Source organism: Phaethon lepturus, unplaced genomic scaffold (genome assembly GCF_000687285.1).
Source record: "Phaethon lepturus isolate BGI_N335 unplaced genomic scaffold, ASM68728v1 scaffold410, whole genome shotgun sequence".
Classification (NCBI taxonomy): domain Eukaryota; kingdom Metazoa; phylum Chordata; class Aves; order Phaethontiformes; family Phaethontidae; genus Phaethon; species Phaethon lepturus.
This window is the reverse complement of record NW_010513808.1, coordinates 13034-31029: the sequence shown is the minus strand read 5'-3', so window position 1 is coordinate 31029 and position 17996 is coordinate 13034. Positions and strand designations below refer to the sequence as shown.

General features: G+C 39.0%; 1 protein-coding gene across 1 annotated transcript in view; it reads right to left on the bottom strand.

Annotated features, from left to right (window-relative positions):
* The window catches only part of LOC104623759 (A disintegrin and metalloproteinase with thrombospondin motifs 19-like), a 26838-nt gene that overhangs the window by 2153 nt on the left and 6689 nt on the right, over positions 1-17996 (bottom strand). Inside the window, exon 3 of the mRNA XM_010290939.1 lies at positions 1454-1631. Coding sequence (XP_010289241.1) covers positions 1454-1631 — 178 coding nt within the window. The remainder of the gene's footprint in view (positions 1-1453; positions 1632-17996) is intronic.

The following is a 17996-nucleotide window of genomic DNA, read 5'->3' as shown; positions in this document are numbered from 1 at the left end:
GAAAGAGAAACTGAGAGCATATTTATAAAAGAGTAGAGATGGTGCAATCCACATCAGCTTCCACCTGCCCTACCCCCAAATCCAAAGGATCTATACTGAATAACAAGAATGGAACTGGAGGCCAAAATGATCAATATATTAAAGAGAAGCATTGCATTATGTATTTTGGAGATGTTAATGTTTCTACTGGGCTGGATTCTGACTCCTGCTGGTGAGGTTGACCTGTAGATGGCTAGTATCGGTGCTACATAATGCATTCTATGAGGACAACATAGCCCAATCTTTTTTTGTGGACTGCACATTAAGTCAGATTTTAATGAACCTGATGCTGTATTTTTTCTGTGAAACTTTGTGATTCACTTTACTCTGTGACACAAAGCTGCTTATACCTCCCCAGAGAGAAAGTGTCAGTGATGGAGGGATGGCCTCTGGCTTCTGAGAGAGCAGTTGAAAAAGAAAGATAAAATACGAAGGGCAACCTTACAACAGTGAAAGAGCAGAGCAGAGGGCCACAAGCAACAGCTGCCATCTCATCCAGCAAACTGAAACAATGACCACTACACAGAAATGTTTAAGGGTTAAAGACTTCAAAGAGAAATACTCTTCACTGACTTAAAGGAAGGATTACATACAGGCTGAAATGTTAGACTTGCTTTCCATGCAGGAATAATCTATTTGACAGGAGGGTTTATCTTAACAAGGGCTCTGGAAAATCATCTGGAAAGGGTATGCTGTCTTACAGCAAGCCTTTGAATATTCCCCAGTCATGCTCAAGAAGCAGATGCATGATTTGGGGAGCTAATGGTAAGACCATCATCAACAATCCCCTAGGAAATAACAATTAACAGAATTAACAGTTCTGTAGTTATGCAGTAACATAGTTTCTTTAAGACCGAGACCTGAGTTCATCCAGGAACAGCAAATCTCTTCATGTTAGTAATTTTTCTTCACACATCCTAATCCATCAGGCATAGACTGTAGATATTTGAATTTAAGACAAGTGGAAAGAGCTATTTGTATTTGAGGAACAAATAAGGGCCTCTTTAATGTCATAAATATCATGAGAACATAGTTTGCAGAGCTTCTAAAGAGAAAACAAGGTATTTTCTTACTTTAGAAAAGTTTAATAAAATTGAGTGGGCAAATATATAAAAACATATGTAATATGTTCATAATGTCTCTAATATAAACACATTTTCATCTTGGATGTTTTGTGTCCATAATATCATACAGTCCATACTATGGTCCTTCCTTGGATAACAAAACCCTTCACCATTCTGAGGTACAGTCTCTGATGTACACACTGGAAAACTGAGGCAGAGAGATGAGTCTCTGCATAGAATTTACAGTCTCCTGAGTCCTAGCCCTCTGCTTTTAAACTGGGATCATTTTTACTCCATGGAAAGATCAAAAAAGATATTTCCAGAGGAAATGCTTAATTTTGACTGCTTACCTAACCTGGGTGATGTTATTGTGTTAACATTAATTTTCTCATTGCAGGGGTGCAGATGACAGGGTCTGTAGGCTGCAGGCTTTTCCGAGGAAAAGCATTCATTGCCATGCCTTCCCGTGATCTTGTGCATGCACTGGATGACTCGGGACTGCATCCCTTTGCCACAGGTGACAGAGCACTGGAACACACAGAAGACACACATTCATTGTAAAGGTATTTTTGCCTGTAAACATGAAGGTGAAATGCCAGGTTAAGTCAGTGGCTGCTCCTTCAGCTGTCAGCATTCCAAGACTTCTGCCTTCCATTCCATTAGCTAAATGAAAATCAATTAAAAACACACAAATAAATTTGCAGTATTTTTTGAAGCGCTGATCGCAGCATCACGTTGCTGTCAAGGTCCATTTTGTAGAGCCTGTGATGAAACTGAAACACAGCAATGTGCCTGAAGGGAGCGGGGGCTGTTCTGTATCTGTATCCCGAGTTACTCTTATTAGCGGTGAAAGTGTTGTAACAAAAGAAAATGCTCACAGACACTGACAAAGAGAAGTATTTTTAATTAAGCTATTACTCCTGCCAGTTCAGAAATGCTCCTTCTACTGAGCAGAGTATATGCCTCCTGTCTTTGTGTCACATCTTCATGTTTTCATGTCTGTCCCACAAATGAAACACACAACGTGACATATGCTGCCTGGCCTTTAATCAACCTTCCCATCTTGTTGCCACAGAGAATGAGGTGAGAAAACAAAACAGATGAGCACTGTAACAACGGTAACATTCTACTTCTATCAGAGTAACACAATACATTAGCATGAAAACCTGGGCAGTGCTGTATAGATACATACAAAACCTATTCAAAACCAACATTTTTGTGAACAAAATTTCACAGGCCGTGAATTATTTTTGTGTCCATTGACATATGTTCTATTGCTCTAACTACAAATTCATTAATATATATATGTATGTTGCAATTTGCTGCTACCTGTTAATGATTTTGATTCAAGTACTATAAATTTCATTACCTTTTGGATAAATTTACTATAGAGGACATCTTCAAATATTAACTGATTTCTTGCAATGAATGATATGTGCACTGGCTGAAAATTTATGCCACTACCATCCACATAACCTTGGAAATATTTTAATTCTAAAAAATCTTAATTACATAAATATTCAAAACACATTTCCTCAGGACGCTTGAAGAAGCAACTGAAAAAATATTGAAATGAGAGAAAGACAAGGAGAGGGTGCTGTAACAAAAGAGGTTTCCCCACCATTCTGTCTTAAGATGGAGATGGAGAAGTATAGTTTTCTGAAAAGAAATAATAAATTTTGAGTGTAGGAAACACTAAAGGGCTTTTTACCCTTTAGTTTTGTTATCTGTGTGCTTTTGAGTGACATTTTAAACACTGTTACTTGGAGGAAAGATTTACACGTGCCAAATGGGAAAGAGGGCTTGCACCCAAATATGTACATCAAACGAAGTGAGACTCATGAGACTCCAAGAGAGGTACAACAGACTAGGGTATCCACTTGAAGGGTGTTTTCACAAGGGACTGAACAAGGTCCAAAGCACACTTCAGCTTGTAACCATGTGAAATCAAACAACGGTGTTCTATGGAGGCAGCAAGTGGACTTGATTTCGCTTCTGTTCTCAGTGATGTGTATCAGGAGTAACTCCATAAAGTCAATAAAGAACTATAATTTCTTGTGAAGTTAATCAGATACAGCCTGCATGAGCCAAGGCATGGAAAGATATCCAATTATGAATACGTAATTTTCTATTCAATAGCAACCACAGCTTAACATACGAACCAATATGCTGTTTACAGGAGGGAATCCAGCTAGTACTGAAGTCTTTTCAAAGTAGAAGTCTGTCAAAAACTTTGAATTTAGTATACTGCTTTAAATTGCATGAGAAAAAGCCCCTTAACAGAATTCCTTTTAATGAATTCTCTGCCTTTTTCTTGTGCAGCTAAAAATAATCTGACTTCATATAATAGCCAACATTATGCACATGGTACACATGTGTAATCACAAATATACATACCCAAATTTAATCACCAATAGCAGACAGAATACTGATCTTAACCTTGCCAAAATTTCAGCCACTTCTTGGATTCCTGTCTCCATAATTTCAGAGAGATTCCTCTTTGGAATATTTTAATGGAATAGCAAGCGAGACAATGGAATAGCAAAATTAAAAAACAAAACAAAACAGAACAAACAACAACACAAAAACCCCCAATACTTGAGAATGAAAAAAAGGTAATATGATGCAGATAATATGATGAAGATAAAAAGATGAAGATAATCTTTAAAGATTATCACAATGATCTTAATTTAGAGTAATTTTGCACACAGTATTGTATTTTTTCCCCTTCAGTAAAACACTTGCATGTTTATTAACCAGAGTTAGAGTATGTGTGAGCTTGTAGTATGTATGTATCTTCTTTTAACAGCTACAGAGGAAGAGGACAGGACAGGCAGGTGGATATGGTACATAAGATCTCCTAAAAATAATTTATCTGCCCTTAACCTTTGGGTTAACTAAAGTGAGTAGGTGCAACCTCCTCATCTGGAGTACTGGAAGGGAGAATGGGGTTTGAAAACACTAGACTTCTGCTGACAAAATGGGTTCCAATGGTTTATCTGCAAATTGATAATTCATTACAATTCAAGTATGCAGGTGCCTTTGTGGGGAGCACTCTGGCAGCAGTCGTATCTTCTCTGTATCAGATGAGCCTGAAAGCTTCGTGTGACTGCAACCGAGACAACATGCAACAAGCAGACGGGTCTCCCTCTCGGCTAATCAGTGTTGAGGCCCTGAGTTTCTATGCAGAGTTTGGCAAGATTTTGGTGTTAAAATCTTAACTGGTGATTTAACATCCCTTTAATGACTGAGCCGCTACTGGTCTTTGTGAGATATTTCAAAGAGCGTTATGAAGCACTTGCGATGCAGTTTTCTGTCCGAAGATGTATACAACTTGCAAACAATTAATTTTAGTCTTGCATGACCTACTTACTAACATCCCAGCTTTAGAGAAGGAAACTGACACTAAAGGATGATAAAATAAAATGTCTTAGCCCATATAGAAAACATGTGGCAAAGCAGGAAATAAAATAAGAAATACGCCTTCTGTTTTGCCTTCTTTTCTTTCCACAGAAATGTACTGATTTTTAATTTTATATTTATTTTTATTTTATAAAGCAGAGAACTTTTATTAAGTCTTTAAGATGTTTGGGGAAAATTGTGAAGAGACAGGGCTACTACACTGATTTGCAATCCAACACTTTCAAAGCCAGCCTGATCAGTTTACAAGTAAGAAAGTTTTTTCCAAACCACCAGTATTTTAAAATCAACCAGGGATCTGATAATCAAGCTGTGCTCTTCCCTGTTCATACACCAGCAGCAGCAGCAGCAGCGGTGTCTGACTTCAGAATTAAGGATTCGACTGACTGGAAGCCAGAAAAAAATAGTATCTTTTTACCATATCTGTATTATCTTGCAAAGTAGTATGAAATCGTATGAAATAATAGCGAAAACACACTTCAGGTATGGCGTTTAGCAGTGCCTTTGCTAGCAACACAGACTAGCAGTGAGATTTCTGCGTGTCTCCATGAAGTGGTCTTAAACCTGAATTTGTGCTGCATACACACCAGCCAACTGCTGGTATAACTGAAAGCAGCCACTGAATATTGGAGGATGAGAGGCATCCATAGTATTTTTCTTTTTCACTCTGCAAAGGTATGCACTTGGTCCAATTTGCACCTCAACTTCTGCACACCAGCTAGATGCAACTGAGAGCAACAGCTCTGACCCTCATTTTGATACCTGTTTTACTGCATATGCACGTAGGCAGATTCTTCCAAAACCGTCTCCTAAGCTTGCCTCGCTTTTGGATTTCTCTCACTGAAAATATTCAACCTGAGGCAAATACCTCTCACTGGATGTGCAGCTGTCATATTTTAGGTAGCACTTGTGGTATGTAGTTAAAGCTGCATAGCTTCTGTATACTTCTGGAGCTGCCATGTTTAAAATTGTAACAAAGCCTTCAACTTCCAGGAAACAAAAAATACTTTCACTTCTACATATTAAGCAGTGAATTCAATCAGAAAGGAATCTATCTGTCAAAATTGCTTTTCCATGATTTTATATATAAATACATATAAATATATATAAATATGTATGAAGTGTATATATCTAAAATTTACAGAAAATTCCCACTCCAAACAAATCTGTAGAAAGTTGCATCAATTCATCAGATCTCAAATTAATTTCAACCCACAACTTTTATTACTAGTGAATGAAGAATACTTTTCTATAGCTCTTCTTCTCATCCTTTCCACCTCCCAAATGTCACTCTTCCACGTTACATTTTATTTTTTTGGTGCTTAATTATGTTTTACTTCTGACTGTTCAGATGGCTCACTCTTTAAGGCCATGTAGCTGATCAGAAAAAATTCCCATAGGACAACTGTGTTTGTAGGTTTAGACTAAATGTTCTAATACGCAGCCAGAAGTTTTTTATGTGGCTGTTAATCTGTGCATTTTGGACACAGTCCTAAAGGTACTGTAAAACCGTTCAAGCAGCAAGACATGTAAAACATTCCTGGTAAAGATTACAAAAAATTCCTGGATAAATATAGTTAACAGCTATTTTTTTTGAAAGTTTTTCTTTCTTTCAAATAAAATCTACCCACCCTATTTGAATTTTGTCCTACTTTTGAACTTCTTTTAAACATAATTTCAAGGACAGAAACCTAGGTGTTAAATATAACAATCCTTATACTTGGCATTCACAACCCTTACCCAAGATTCCTTTTTTCTGTTCCCTGCCAAAGATATATATTCTGGAGAGAATACATATTCCCAAGGCCAACAGCTGAGGAAGGTGCTGTAATACCTTAGCTGCTTCCAGCTGGCCTTCACAAGAAGTAGGAATTCCTAAATTAAGGGAAAAATTGTCACAGTAACAGTCAAACTGTATCTTTCTGCCAAGACAACAGGCAATCACTGATACAATCCACAGTGAAAAACTCAATCTGTGACAATATTAACAGAATTGACTCGGACAATTTATTTTCAAGAATAAATGGATTGTTCAATAAAAAGTTTTTACAAGTCTAAGTAGCATTCAAAGTGGAGAGCAATGTGCTCATAAGGAAACTAGTGATGAGTTCTACTGGAAATTATTAGCAGAGCATTCCTAATCATTTATGTATAGGTTCATCAGTTCCAGCATTTAAGCAGTTTCAACCTTTTCATAAAGTGAGTCTGAAACAAGGACAGCAAGACTTTAGCAACAGGATTCATATTTGATGACATGCTTGCAATCTTTTCATGTATCTTGTTTTTTTATGAAGTTTGCTTTTGAAGGCAGGTAGTAGATAAAGTGGTGCATTTGTTTTCAACAAACACTTTATACTGAGTTTAGCAGTATAGTCTTAGGGATTACTAAATAAAGCAAATAATCTGCAGTTTATTTAAGAACTTTTTTTTAATAAAGGCATTTGTGAATAGTGTAACGAATACAAAAAGAAGGACTAATGGATCCAAATATAAGATGGAGTCCGAGTTCTCCCATGCATCGTTTCCAGGAAGGTTTTTCTGCCTCTTGCATTTCTGACACACCCAACACCTCAGTATGTGAATGCTGAATTTAAAATTCAGAACTTGTCCTAAATTCAGCTGAAAAATTTATGCTGTTGGTCTGTCCTAAGTTTAGCAAATTTGAGTTGTTCTTATTTATTTTATTTTCTTTTACCTTTTTTTTTCCCTTCTTTTTCCCCCCATATTTTTCTTTATAGTTTTTCTTTCTGGAGTAATAATTAGTACAGGATAACTGTTCAAAAGAGATAAGATTTTAAAATAAGACAGACAGAGCTCCAGCTTACCTTTCATAACTTGGGCTAGAGAGAGGGTTCCTATGGAGGAAACCCTCTTCACCTCATTTCAGGAATCTGGAGCTTCCTTTTCCCCCCTTTTTTTTTTTTTTTTTAAATCCATGTTAGCTTTCCATGCAGAACAATTCAGTTGTTTGGTGGATGATGTGTAACTGTCTTTGGTAACAAAACAAGAAGCAACTGAAAGTTTGGTTGAGGAAAACCATATAGAATTTGGTGTAATATCATTATTAATGAAACAAAAAAAAACCCCAGTCATTTTTCTAGGACAGTTTATAAAAATCTATACCTAAGCATATCATTACTCATTTACACTGGATCAATAGTAGGGTTTGATAGGCTTCAGTCTTAGCAGACTTGCGGGACTCAACTGGGAATTAGCAAATTCTTTGTCTATATTTGAAACCCAGGTTCAGTTCTCCAATTGCTTTCCTGGATGAACTAATGAAACATAGTCACCTACTTCATGATTAAAAATCTTGATTGTCCCAATGCAACTAGTTTGCTTTGATAGGACAGTTGGACTTATTAGTTCATTTAGGAAGCCTGCTTAGAGAAGTACTAAGGAGTAGTAGGGAAGTACTGGGGAGTACTAGGGAAGGGATGAGAATCTCCTCAAGCTCAGGGAAGGCTGATGCCACAATACACTTCTTACCAAACTATGCAACGAACAGGTAGAAAACCCTTGAATTTTGAAGACAAAATTTCTTGCAAGACTAAAGAATTGTCTATTGTGGCACACAGGATAGATTTGGATCCCTCTGGAACCAGAAAAAGAGCAAAAGGGAAGGGTATCTTTTTCTGGTGGAGTCTTCCACAAGCTTTATATTGACTTGAAAGCCTTTATCATGAAGATTTTCCTTTCCTGCACAAACTGAAATCTGAGTATGATTGTATTATTTTCCAAAAAAGTACTAGGATAAAAGTTCCTGAAAACTTCAAACTGAAGATTAAACTTCAGCATTAAGCTGCAAAAATTCCATGTATGACAATCTGGAGTCCTGACCCATAAAAACAACACACTGTATTACAGCCTCCCATACAGCAAATCGAGGAAGATATCAGCATTGTTCTCTCATCATTCATGATCTGTGTCAAAGCATGGACAAAACGTAACACTATAATATAGGTGATATAGGAAGTGATGTTTTTCTGTATGCTCCAGATGTACTTTACTTTCCCATAAATTCCAATTTTGTATTTACACTTTCTATAGATCTATATTTAATGCAAAACCATATTCAAGTTTTAAGACCATTTTAAGCATACCTCCACCTGAAAAATCAGTTCTTTACTCTTATTTAGGACATTAGATGTATTGTTAAATAGTATTTGACATCAGAACACTGGTGGATTAAAAAAAAAAATAAGATGGTGACTGCTGACAAATTATTAATTACACATCAGCATTCTACACGGCTGCAGTATTTTGCAGTTAAAAGCAGAGATGTTCAGACTTATTGATAATATACAAATATATCCTCAAAGAACATTTTTTAAATTGCAGGGCAAGCTTGACCTTTCTATAAAAAAAAGGAAGAGTTAGGCATTGGTTCAAAACTCAAGTCAACAGATTCACCATCACATTATTATCTCTTTTTTTCAGGTAAAGGTGCCTGGCAAAATGTGTATCCCTGCTTAAGCTTAAATGTGATATACTCTCTAAATTAACTGAAGGTCTTCACAATTTATAAGTTGTCTATAGGGCAACCATAAAACTATTTCCATGCTTCTCAGTGATGTGAAGCCTTAACTTTTATTTTCCCAGTTCTGTAAATTGTATTTATCCTTCATGGTTTCTGAAGGCAATACAGATACAAAGCTGAAACCATATACTCAATTTTTTTGATAAAATAGATCTGTGATGGTTGTGGTACTCTGAGATGAGGGAAGTGAAAGCAAATCATATGAGCATAATTTCTTTAGGATTTTTACTGTCCAACCAAGGAAACAACTCCAATCAGCAGCACTTTTACAGAACTATGTCTTGTTTTCAATGACTTTATGGATATTTTATCAATTCTAAAGATACTAAAGGTTTGCCTAAGGCTGCATGTTACTTTAAAAATATGTCAGCAAAGAAACCAAAAGGAGACAATTATTTGTTAGAGCTATGTGATAAAACTGATGTAACTCTTAACGCTGTAAGAGGATCCAGACTTTGTGATTATACTGCAAACACTTTGTAAAAAGTCTTGTATATAGCATACTGTATATATTACTGCCATTAGTGCTTAGTGATGAATAAGACATTATTATACTTCACACTCTCATATCTGAGATATCACTGCATGGTATTTTGGCAGAAGATGACTCTCCATTGATTGTAACTATCAAACACACAAACAAGAATCTGGAAGCAGTTAGATTTGATGACCTCATGATTACCTTCATCTTTTCCAATGAAATTATTTGGGAGTATGTCATTCTTGACTGATGAAAATGAACTCTTAAAAACAATTTGAAATATTAGCCTTTGAGTATATAATTTAATGTTGGCGTATATATCACAATGCTGGCCTGCTGCTCTGTAGAAAACCTTCCAGAGAAAAGCATAGCTCATCAGCACAAAAATGTAATTAAAGGGTTATGGTATTTCTAGTGAAAACACAATCCAAAGAACCCATTAAGGACATAAAGGAAATGTCATAGGAGGTGAGGGGGAAACTCCAAGAAACCCCTTTGCCCTAAAAATTTCTACTATTATTTTATCTATTTACTTTTCAGAATTCAAAGAAACATATGTCAAAAAGCTACATAAAATTAAGTATTTGCCTTCAAATAGCATCATAATATGTAGCACTCTCAAGTTCTCCTTCTCCCAGTACTATTAGAAGTAAAAGAAAGAGTTCATCCTAACAACGGTCCTTTACTTCCATTCACTGTATCTATCAAATTTTAAATCACGAAGATCTGAAGTTATATCAGGTAACTCAGCTAAATGGATATGAAAGATATTTAAAAAAACACAACAAATTCAGAGGCAACTGAACCCTAAGGACTTTTTTTAGCTGAAATACCATGATCCCACATACAGGTCATTACTTCTGAAATAAAAACTTTAAAAAAGAAACAGAGAAAATGAAGTAGAAAAATAACTTACAACTATCGATAAAACCTCCACTGGTTAATTTTCTCTTCAAAATGTCTAAACACATTCTTGATTGGATGAAAACGGATTTCCAGAAAATAACTCTAACTGCCTTATTAGTAGGAAAACCATACTGAAGTGTCACACTTTTGTTATTTATGATGAGGTCACTCAAAAGCATGACTGTCCTGAGGGAGAAACCAGAGGGCCAGGAGTTAGACAATGTTGACCTGAGTTGTTGTGATCCTGTGATAAACTTACCAAAGAATGATCATTACTTTTGGGCGAACTCTGTTTTATGTCAACATTATTGGAAGTGTTTGTGGCAAGATTAGATGAGGGAAATCTGGAGATTAAACATAAATCTATGAACAACAGCCTGAAACAGCACAGATAAAGCAGAAAAGTAAATCTTTCTCACAGTATTTAAAAATATGTAATATTTCCTGTAATTATTTAAAACTGATAAATGAATAATGTCGAGTAGCTATTCTGATTCTGTCTTTCCAGTTAGAAATCACCAGACTTTAATTTGAAACAATTATTTCAAAAGAGATTTTCAAGAATTTTTTATTAAATATATTTTTTAAGTATTTTCAGCTAGTAACTAGTTACAAGCTATTAGAAAACAGTAAAAAGTGAGAATCACACAGATTAAAACAAAATAACAAAAAATAATCAACAATAAATACTTTTGTGAGAAAATGAGGACTTCATAGGTCAAGTTTATCGCAAGAATGAACACCTGAAGCAGTATTAACTATATTAACTGCATGAAAGATAGGATTACAAAATGCATTAAATAAAAAGGTTTTCCAACACACAAATATCAATTAGATCCCACAAGAGCAGAAGGATTACATAAATTCTAACAGAACCCAAGTGAACCGGCTAAATGAGTTACATGTTGGCAGATGATACAGTCAGAGATGCTAAGGAAAACATTTGGAAAGAGAGAGAGATGATCTTAGAGGTGGAGATACACCAGGCAAAAGAATGCTGACTGGCCTGAGTCTCAGCACTGGACTGGATAACTGAATTTTCCTGCACACATTGACAGCTTTGGAAAGACTTGTCAGCTATTAGAGAAAAAAAGCTCGCATTATCATGAACAGACTGATGATTTGCCCAATATGTGTCACTAAACAAAAGCAAGAAAGAACATTAAGACAGAAATTAGAGTAATGAACATGTAGCAAAAGCCTACGCTGAAATGATAAAAAAAGCATGTGGTTCAAAATGTCAGGACACTGGTGTTCTCCTCCAAACTGTAAGACCAGCCATGTCTTACACCAGACAAACTGCAGTGTTTTCTAGTTTGTATACTGAGATAGTCTTACAATGTAGTCTCAGGTACATAATCAGTTATTGTAACGACACTGGTGATCCGTACGTAGAGTGGGCTATACTTACACAATATATTCATTTCAGCTGTGAAATTTTGAGAAGGTAAAACAGAAGTTGCTGCTCTTGTTTGTCTTGTCCCCCCCTTTGCCATCCAATGTTACTTCTAATTCCATTAGCTCCTTTCTTACATGTGATGTTGTGTGATAGCATTTTTTGCACATAAATTCAGCATAGCTCATTGGGACACTGAAATTCTGATGGTCAGTGTAGTCCCTATCTTATAAAATTTTGTTGAGAATAATCTTTTTAAACCAAGCCTGATTGAGTGAGAAATAGGGTCAGCACAAGGACATTGAAAGGATCCTCAGAGTTACTCCTCCTTCTCATTCAGAACAGTACTCTGGGATATGCATCCTGCTAGTTGGGCTATGAAGTTCTTCATTGTAATGGTTGTGTAGTACAGTATTAAATCACTGGTAAAGCATTATTTATCTACCTGCTGAATTATGCATCAGCCTTCCAGAAGACTCATTGTTCAAAGATCCCAGCAGCCCTTGACAAAAATTGGTAGGTTTTTTTTAGGGAAAGCACATAATGAAGTCCTGGATATGGGACATTGATTCTATTCAGCAATTCCCAAAAATGTTTTTCTTTGTTTAAATCTGTGTTTATATGTTTATATGCATATGTGTGCATATATGAGTCCCTTGCAGCAGTAAAGGGGAAGAGGGTCTTTGCTCGCAGGGCTCATTGACAGGGCTTTAAACTAGACTCGAAGGGCGAGGGGGATAATATCAGGATAACCCATGACAAGCTGTGGGATGACACACCAAGGTTAGAGGGATGGGGTGCTAGTGAGATCCCTCAGCCTACTGCACCAGAGAAAGACCTCAGAGGAACTAAAGAGGGTTCCTCTAAGAGGATGACACAGCCGACAGCCCAGCTGAAGTGCCCCTACACCAATGCATGCAGCATGGGCAACAAACAGGAGGAGCTGGAAGCCCCCGTGCTGCTTGAAAGCTATGACCTGGTCGCCATTACTGATCCCACCACTGGAGTGCGGCTATCAATGGCTACAGGCTGTTCAGAAGGGATACGCAAGGCAGGAACGGTGGAGGCGCTGCCCTCTATGTCAAGAAATGGATAGAGTGTGAACAGCTGTCTCTGAGGAATAGCCATGAGCAGGCTGAAAGCTTATTGGGTAAGAATCAGGGAAGAGAACCTTGTAGCTGGTGTCTACTATGGACTACCAGATCAAGAGGAGTCTGCTGATGAAGTCTTCTCACTCCAGCTACATGAGGCATTGCGCGTGCAGGCTCTCGTCCTGCTGGGGGACTTCAACCACCCCAACATCTGCTGGAAAAGTAGCACAGCGAGCTGTAGGCAATCCAGGAGACTCCTGGGGTGCACGGAGAATAACTTCCTGTGCCAGGTAATCGACAGCCCTACCAGAGGGGATGCCATATTGGACCTGTTGGTCACCAGTGCACGTGAGCTAATTGGTGGCATCAACATTGGAGGCAGCTTGAACTGCAGTGATCATGCACTGGTGGAGTTTGTAGTCCTGAGGGATATGGGGCAGGCGAATAGTAAAGTCAGGAGGCTGAATTTTAGGAAAGCAAACTTCCAGCTCTTCAGGGAGTCAGTCAACAGGACCCCCTGGGAAACTGCCCTCAGGAACAAGGGAGCAGAACAGAACTGGCAGATCTTTAAGGACACATTCCAGAGAGTGCAAGAGCTCTTGATCCCCAGGTGTAAGAAATCAGGAAAGGAAGGCAAGAGATCAGCATGGCTGAATCGAGACCTGCTGGTCAAACTAAGGGACAGGAAAGAAATGCACAAGCAGTGGAAGAAGGGACAGGTATCCTAGGATGAGTACAGGGACGCTGCCCGGTTGTGTAGGGATGAGATCAAGAAGGCCAAGGCGCATCTGGAGCTGAACTTGGCAAGGGATGCAAAGAATAACAATAAGGGCTTCTATAGGTACGTTAGCCAGAAAAGGTAGATCAAAGAAAGTGTACCTCCCTTGATGAGCAAGACTGACAGACTGGTAACAACACATGAGGAGAAGACTGAGGTACTGAACAACTTCTTTGCCTCACTCTTCACCGGCAGTGTCTCTTCCCACACTGCTTGAGGGGATGGGCTGCAAGATGGGGACTGGAGGAGCGAAGTCCCTCCCACTGTAAGAGAAGATCAGGTTTGTGACCACCTGAGGAACCTGAACATACACAAGTCTATGGGACCTGACAAGATGCATATCTGAGAGTCCTGAGGGAATTGGCTGATGTAGTTGCCAAGCCACTCTCCATGACATTTGAAAAGTCCTGGCAGTCAGGTGAAGTCCCTGGATACTGGAAAAAGGGAAACGCACCCATTTTTAAAAAGGGTAGAAACGAGGACCCTGGGAACTACCAACACCTCTGTGTCTGGGAAGATCATGGAACAGATCCTCCCAGAAGCTATGCTAAGGCACATGGAAGGCAGGGAGGTGACTCGAGACAGCCAGCGTGGCTTCACCAAGGGGAAGTCTTGCCTGACCAACCTAGGGACCTTCTGTGATGAAGTGACCACATCAGTGGACAAGGGAAGAGCTACCAATGTCATCTATCTGGACTTCTGTAAGGCCTTTGACACAGTCCCCCATAACATCCTTCTCTCTAAATTGGAGAGATATGGATTTGATGGGTGGATGGTTGGGTCGATGAGGAATTGGTTGGATGGTCACATTCAGAAGGCAGTGGTCAATGGGTCAATGTCCAGATGGAGATCAGTCACGAGTGGTGTCCCTCTGGGGTCCGTATTGGGACCAGTACTCTTTAATATCTTCATCAGTGACATAGTGGGATTGAGTGCACCCTCAGCAAGCTTGCAGACACCACCAAGCTGAGTGGTGAGGCTGACATGCCTGAGGGACATGACACCATCCAGAGGGACCTGGACAAGCTCAAGGAACAGGCCTGTGTGAACCTCATGAGGTTCAACAAGGCCAAGTGCAGGGTCCTGCACCTGGGCTGGGGCAACCCCTGGGGCATGAGGGGATAGAAAGCAGCCCTGCCAAGAAGGTCTTGGGGATACTGGTGGATGAAAAGGTGGACATGAACCAGCAATGTGCACTTGCAGCCCAGAAGGCCAACCATATCCTGGGCTGCATCAAAAGAAGCGTGGCCAGCAGGTCATGGGAGGTGATTCTACCCTTCTGCTCTGGTGAGACTCACCTGGAGTCCTGTGTCAGCTGTGGAGCCCTCAGCACAAGAAAGACATGGACCTGTTGGAAGAGGTCCAGAGGAGGGCCACAAAAATGGTCAGAGGGGTGGAACACTTATCCTATGAGGACAGGCTGAGAGAGTTGGCATTGTTCAGCCTGGAGAAGAGAAGGCGCCGGGGAGACCTTATTGCAGACTTCCAGTACCTAATGGGGGCTTATAAGAAAGATGAGGATAGACATTTTAGCAGGGCCTGCAGCGATAGGAGAAGGGGTAATGGTTTTAAACTAGAAGAGGGCAGATTTTGCCAAGATATAAGGAAGTAATTTTTCACAATGAGGGTGGTGAAGCACTGGCACAGGTTGCCCAGAGCAGGGAGATGGTAGATGCCCCATCCCTGGAAACATTCCAGGTCAGGCTGGATGGGGCTCTGAGCAACCTGATCTAGTTGAAGATGTCCCTGCTCACTGAAGGGGGGGTTGGACTAGATGACCTTAAAAGGTCCCTTCCAACCCAAAGATTCTGTGATTCTATGATTATAAGGCCTGGCCTGGCACTATAAAGCTCACAATCAGAAAAGTTTGGGAACTAGTATTTGGCCTGATCTAGATTGCACTAGAATGGCTTGGAAGACAGTGGTAGTGCCAAAAGGTGATGGGAAGGTGCTACTACTATCCTCTGTCACTTCCACCTTTGTAGTTGCGTGATATGCCTCCTGCTAGGTGTGAACTTGTGTCTTTTGCCTGGCCTTGTTTGCTCCAAGAGATCACAACGTCCAAATGTTGAAAGATAGCACAGAGCAAGCTTCAGCACAAGCAAGTGGCTTTCTGCTATCTTCTCTGTAGTAGAAACACTTAACGGTTATTCAAAGGCATCCTACTTGTACTTCTAGCTCTAATAACTATAGCTAAGATTTCCCCCCATCCCAAATCTAATCTTCTGGTTTCTAATTCTTTTTTTTTTTCCCTTGAAGGTAATCCCATCTCCTTTTTAAAAAGAAGATGCAATATCAACGTTTAATGTTGCAACACAAACATGTATAATTTTCTATTTGTGAAGACGTTTAGTAAAGGCCATGATGCTTAACAGTTTAACCAAACTTTCCCCCTGAAGCCGTATCTTTTTATTTGTATGCAAAATTTCAAGGATCCTTTGACCTAGTTGGTCCAAGAACTCATCCAGTTGACAGTATCTTGTTTGACCAATGCACTTCTTACGAAAACATTTAAGCTTAATTTTGGGGGGCTGAAGCTATTAATTTTCAATTTTAAGGAATGCTTGAAAAATATTCTTACCATTCTAGACAACCAAATTTTTAACCTCATGGGGTATAGTCAATGATGGTCTTTAAAATGACAAAAAAGTTATTATAAATTAGCATTTTAGATATTTGATATATGCAGGTTTTGGACTCCAGATTACCGACTCTGTTCATCACAGCTAAAAATCAGGACCATTAATAACAGCACTTTTCAGGCTGTCAGAAACCCACACTGTCTCTTTTCAGTAAGGCTGTAGAAAGACTAATTTCTTTAAACATCGCCGTTTTTGTGGAAAGAAAGGTGTCAGATCACAAAGCTCAGTGGATACCCTGGATCTCTGAATCCAGTATACCGCTAGAGTATCCATAGCGGCGATCTATCCTTTTGGGCAATGCCACATTGCCAAATCTGGCAAGTCAATAAACAGCTAGACAAGCTGCCAGTACAGAAGATAATTACAGAAGCTAAAGGGACAGTTAGTTATCAAAAATAGAAAACAGCAAAATGGAGATCATGTGCACAGCATGGATACCTACAGTCTATTCAATTTAAGATAAAATGAGCTACACTGTATAGTGACAAGTTTTTTAAAATTCATGCTAACTGACACAGCAATTTCTGCTTCACTAGAAAGCTTCACATCAAAGTCTGCTTTGATGATATAGACACATCCTTCTCACACCAGTAAGCCAGTGTCCAGTCAATCATACCTGTCAATATTAAGGAGTGTTAAAACAATTGTAAGGCAAAAAGCAGCGAGATTTCTTCATAGCTATGGTTTCAGGCTGTAGGTAGAACCACAGAGGATATGGCTGGAAAGAGCACCCAGAAAATTTGTAAAGCTGCCATGAGGTTCGAAGTCTATGACTGCATACGAACATTAACAATATTTATACTTCTAAAATACGGCTGGGCATACGTGGAGGAAAATGTCATTTACTAATAAAGTTCTCAATTATCTATTCAACAGCATTTTTATCATTTTACTTCTACTACAAGGGAGTAAGAAAACCCCAGCTTGTTCAGGTATATTTCAGATCTCCTCTTCTTTTGGAATTTCCTAGACTTCCTCTAACTGTTAATGTTTATGAAGGTGACTTAGAAGTCAACCTTTTCACTACTAATTTGGGTCCCTAGCATGCATCTCAGCATGCCTCCCTGAAAAACACTCTTTAAAATCAGCACAGTCCAAAGCAATTTCATACAGCGGCTGAACTCATCAATGTTGCCCTTTTCTTTCTCAGTCAGACAACAGGAGTGGCTGTGTAAGTGAATCTCCTCTTTCCCCACACCACTCTTTCGCATGGCACCCTGCAGCACACTGTGCATCGTGCAATGAGACTGTGGCTGTACAAGCCCGCTTAAGCATCGGGCTGTATTTGCCTCTGCTACATGCTGCCATCTTCCATCATCCTCTTCTAGCTATGAGGGCTGGGATTTTTTCATCTGTTCCCCTTCTTTTTGCATTATGCCATCTATGGTACTCCCTGAGAAGGTCACTATGGGCACCCATTTGTTTACTTCTTCAAGGGAATGTTCAAAACAAATGTATAAAGGCTGAACCTTCTGCTTGAGACCCTCTCCTAGGATGCATAGGAAAAAAAAGAATACCTGTTATTAGGTGGATTTAAAATGTTTTTTTCTTTCTTTTCCTTTTCCTTATCTATTTGATTATATAGTTGTCCCCCTACCGTGTGACTTGTCAGATATGACTGCAAGCATCTTTCAGCAGG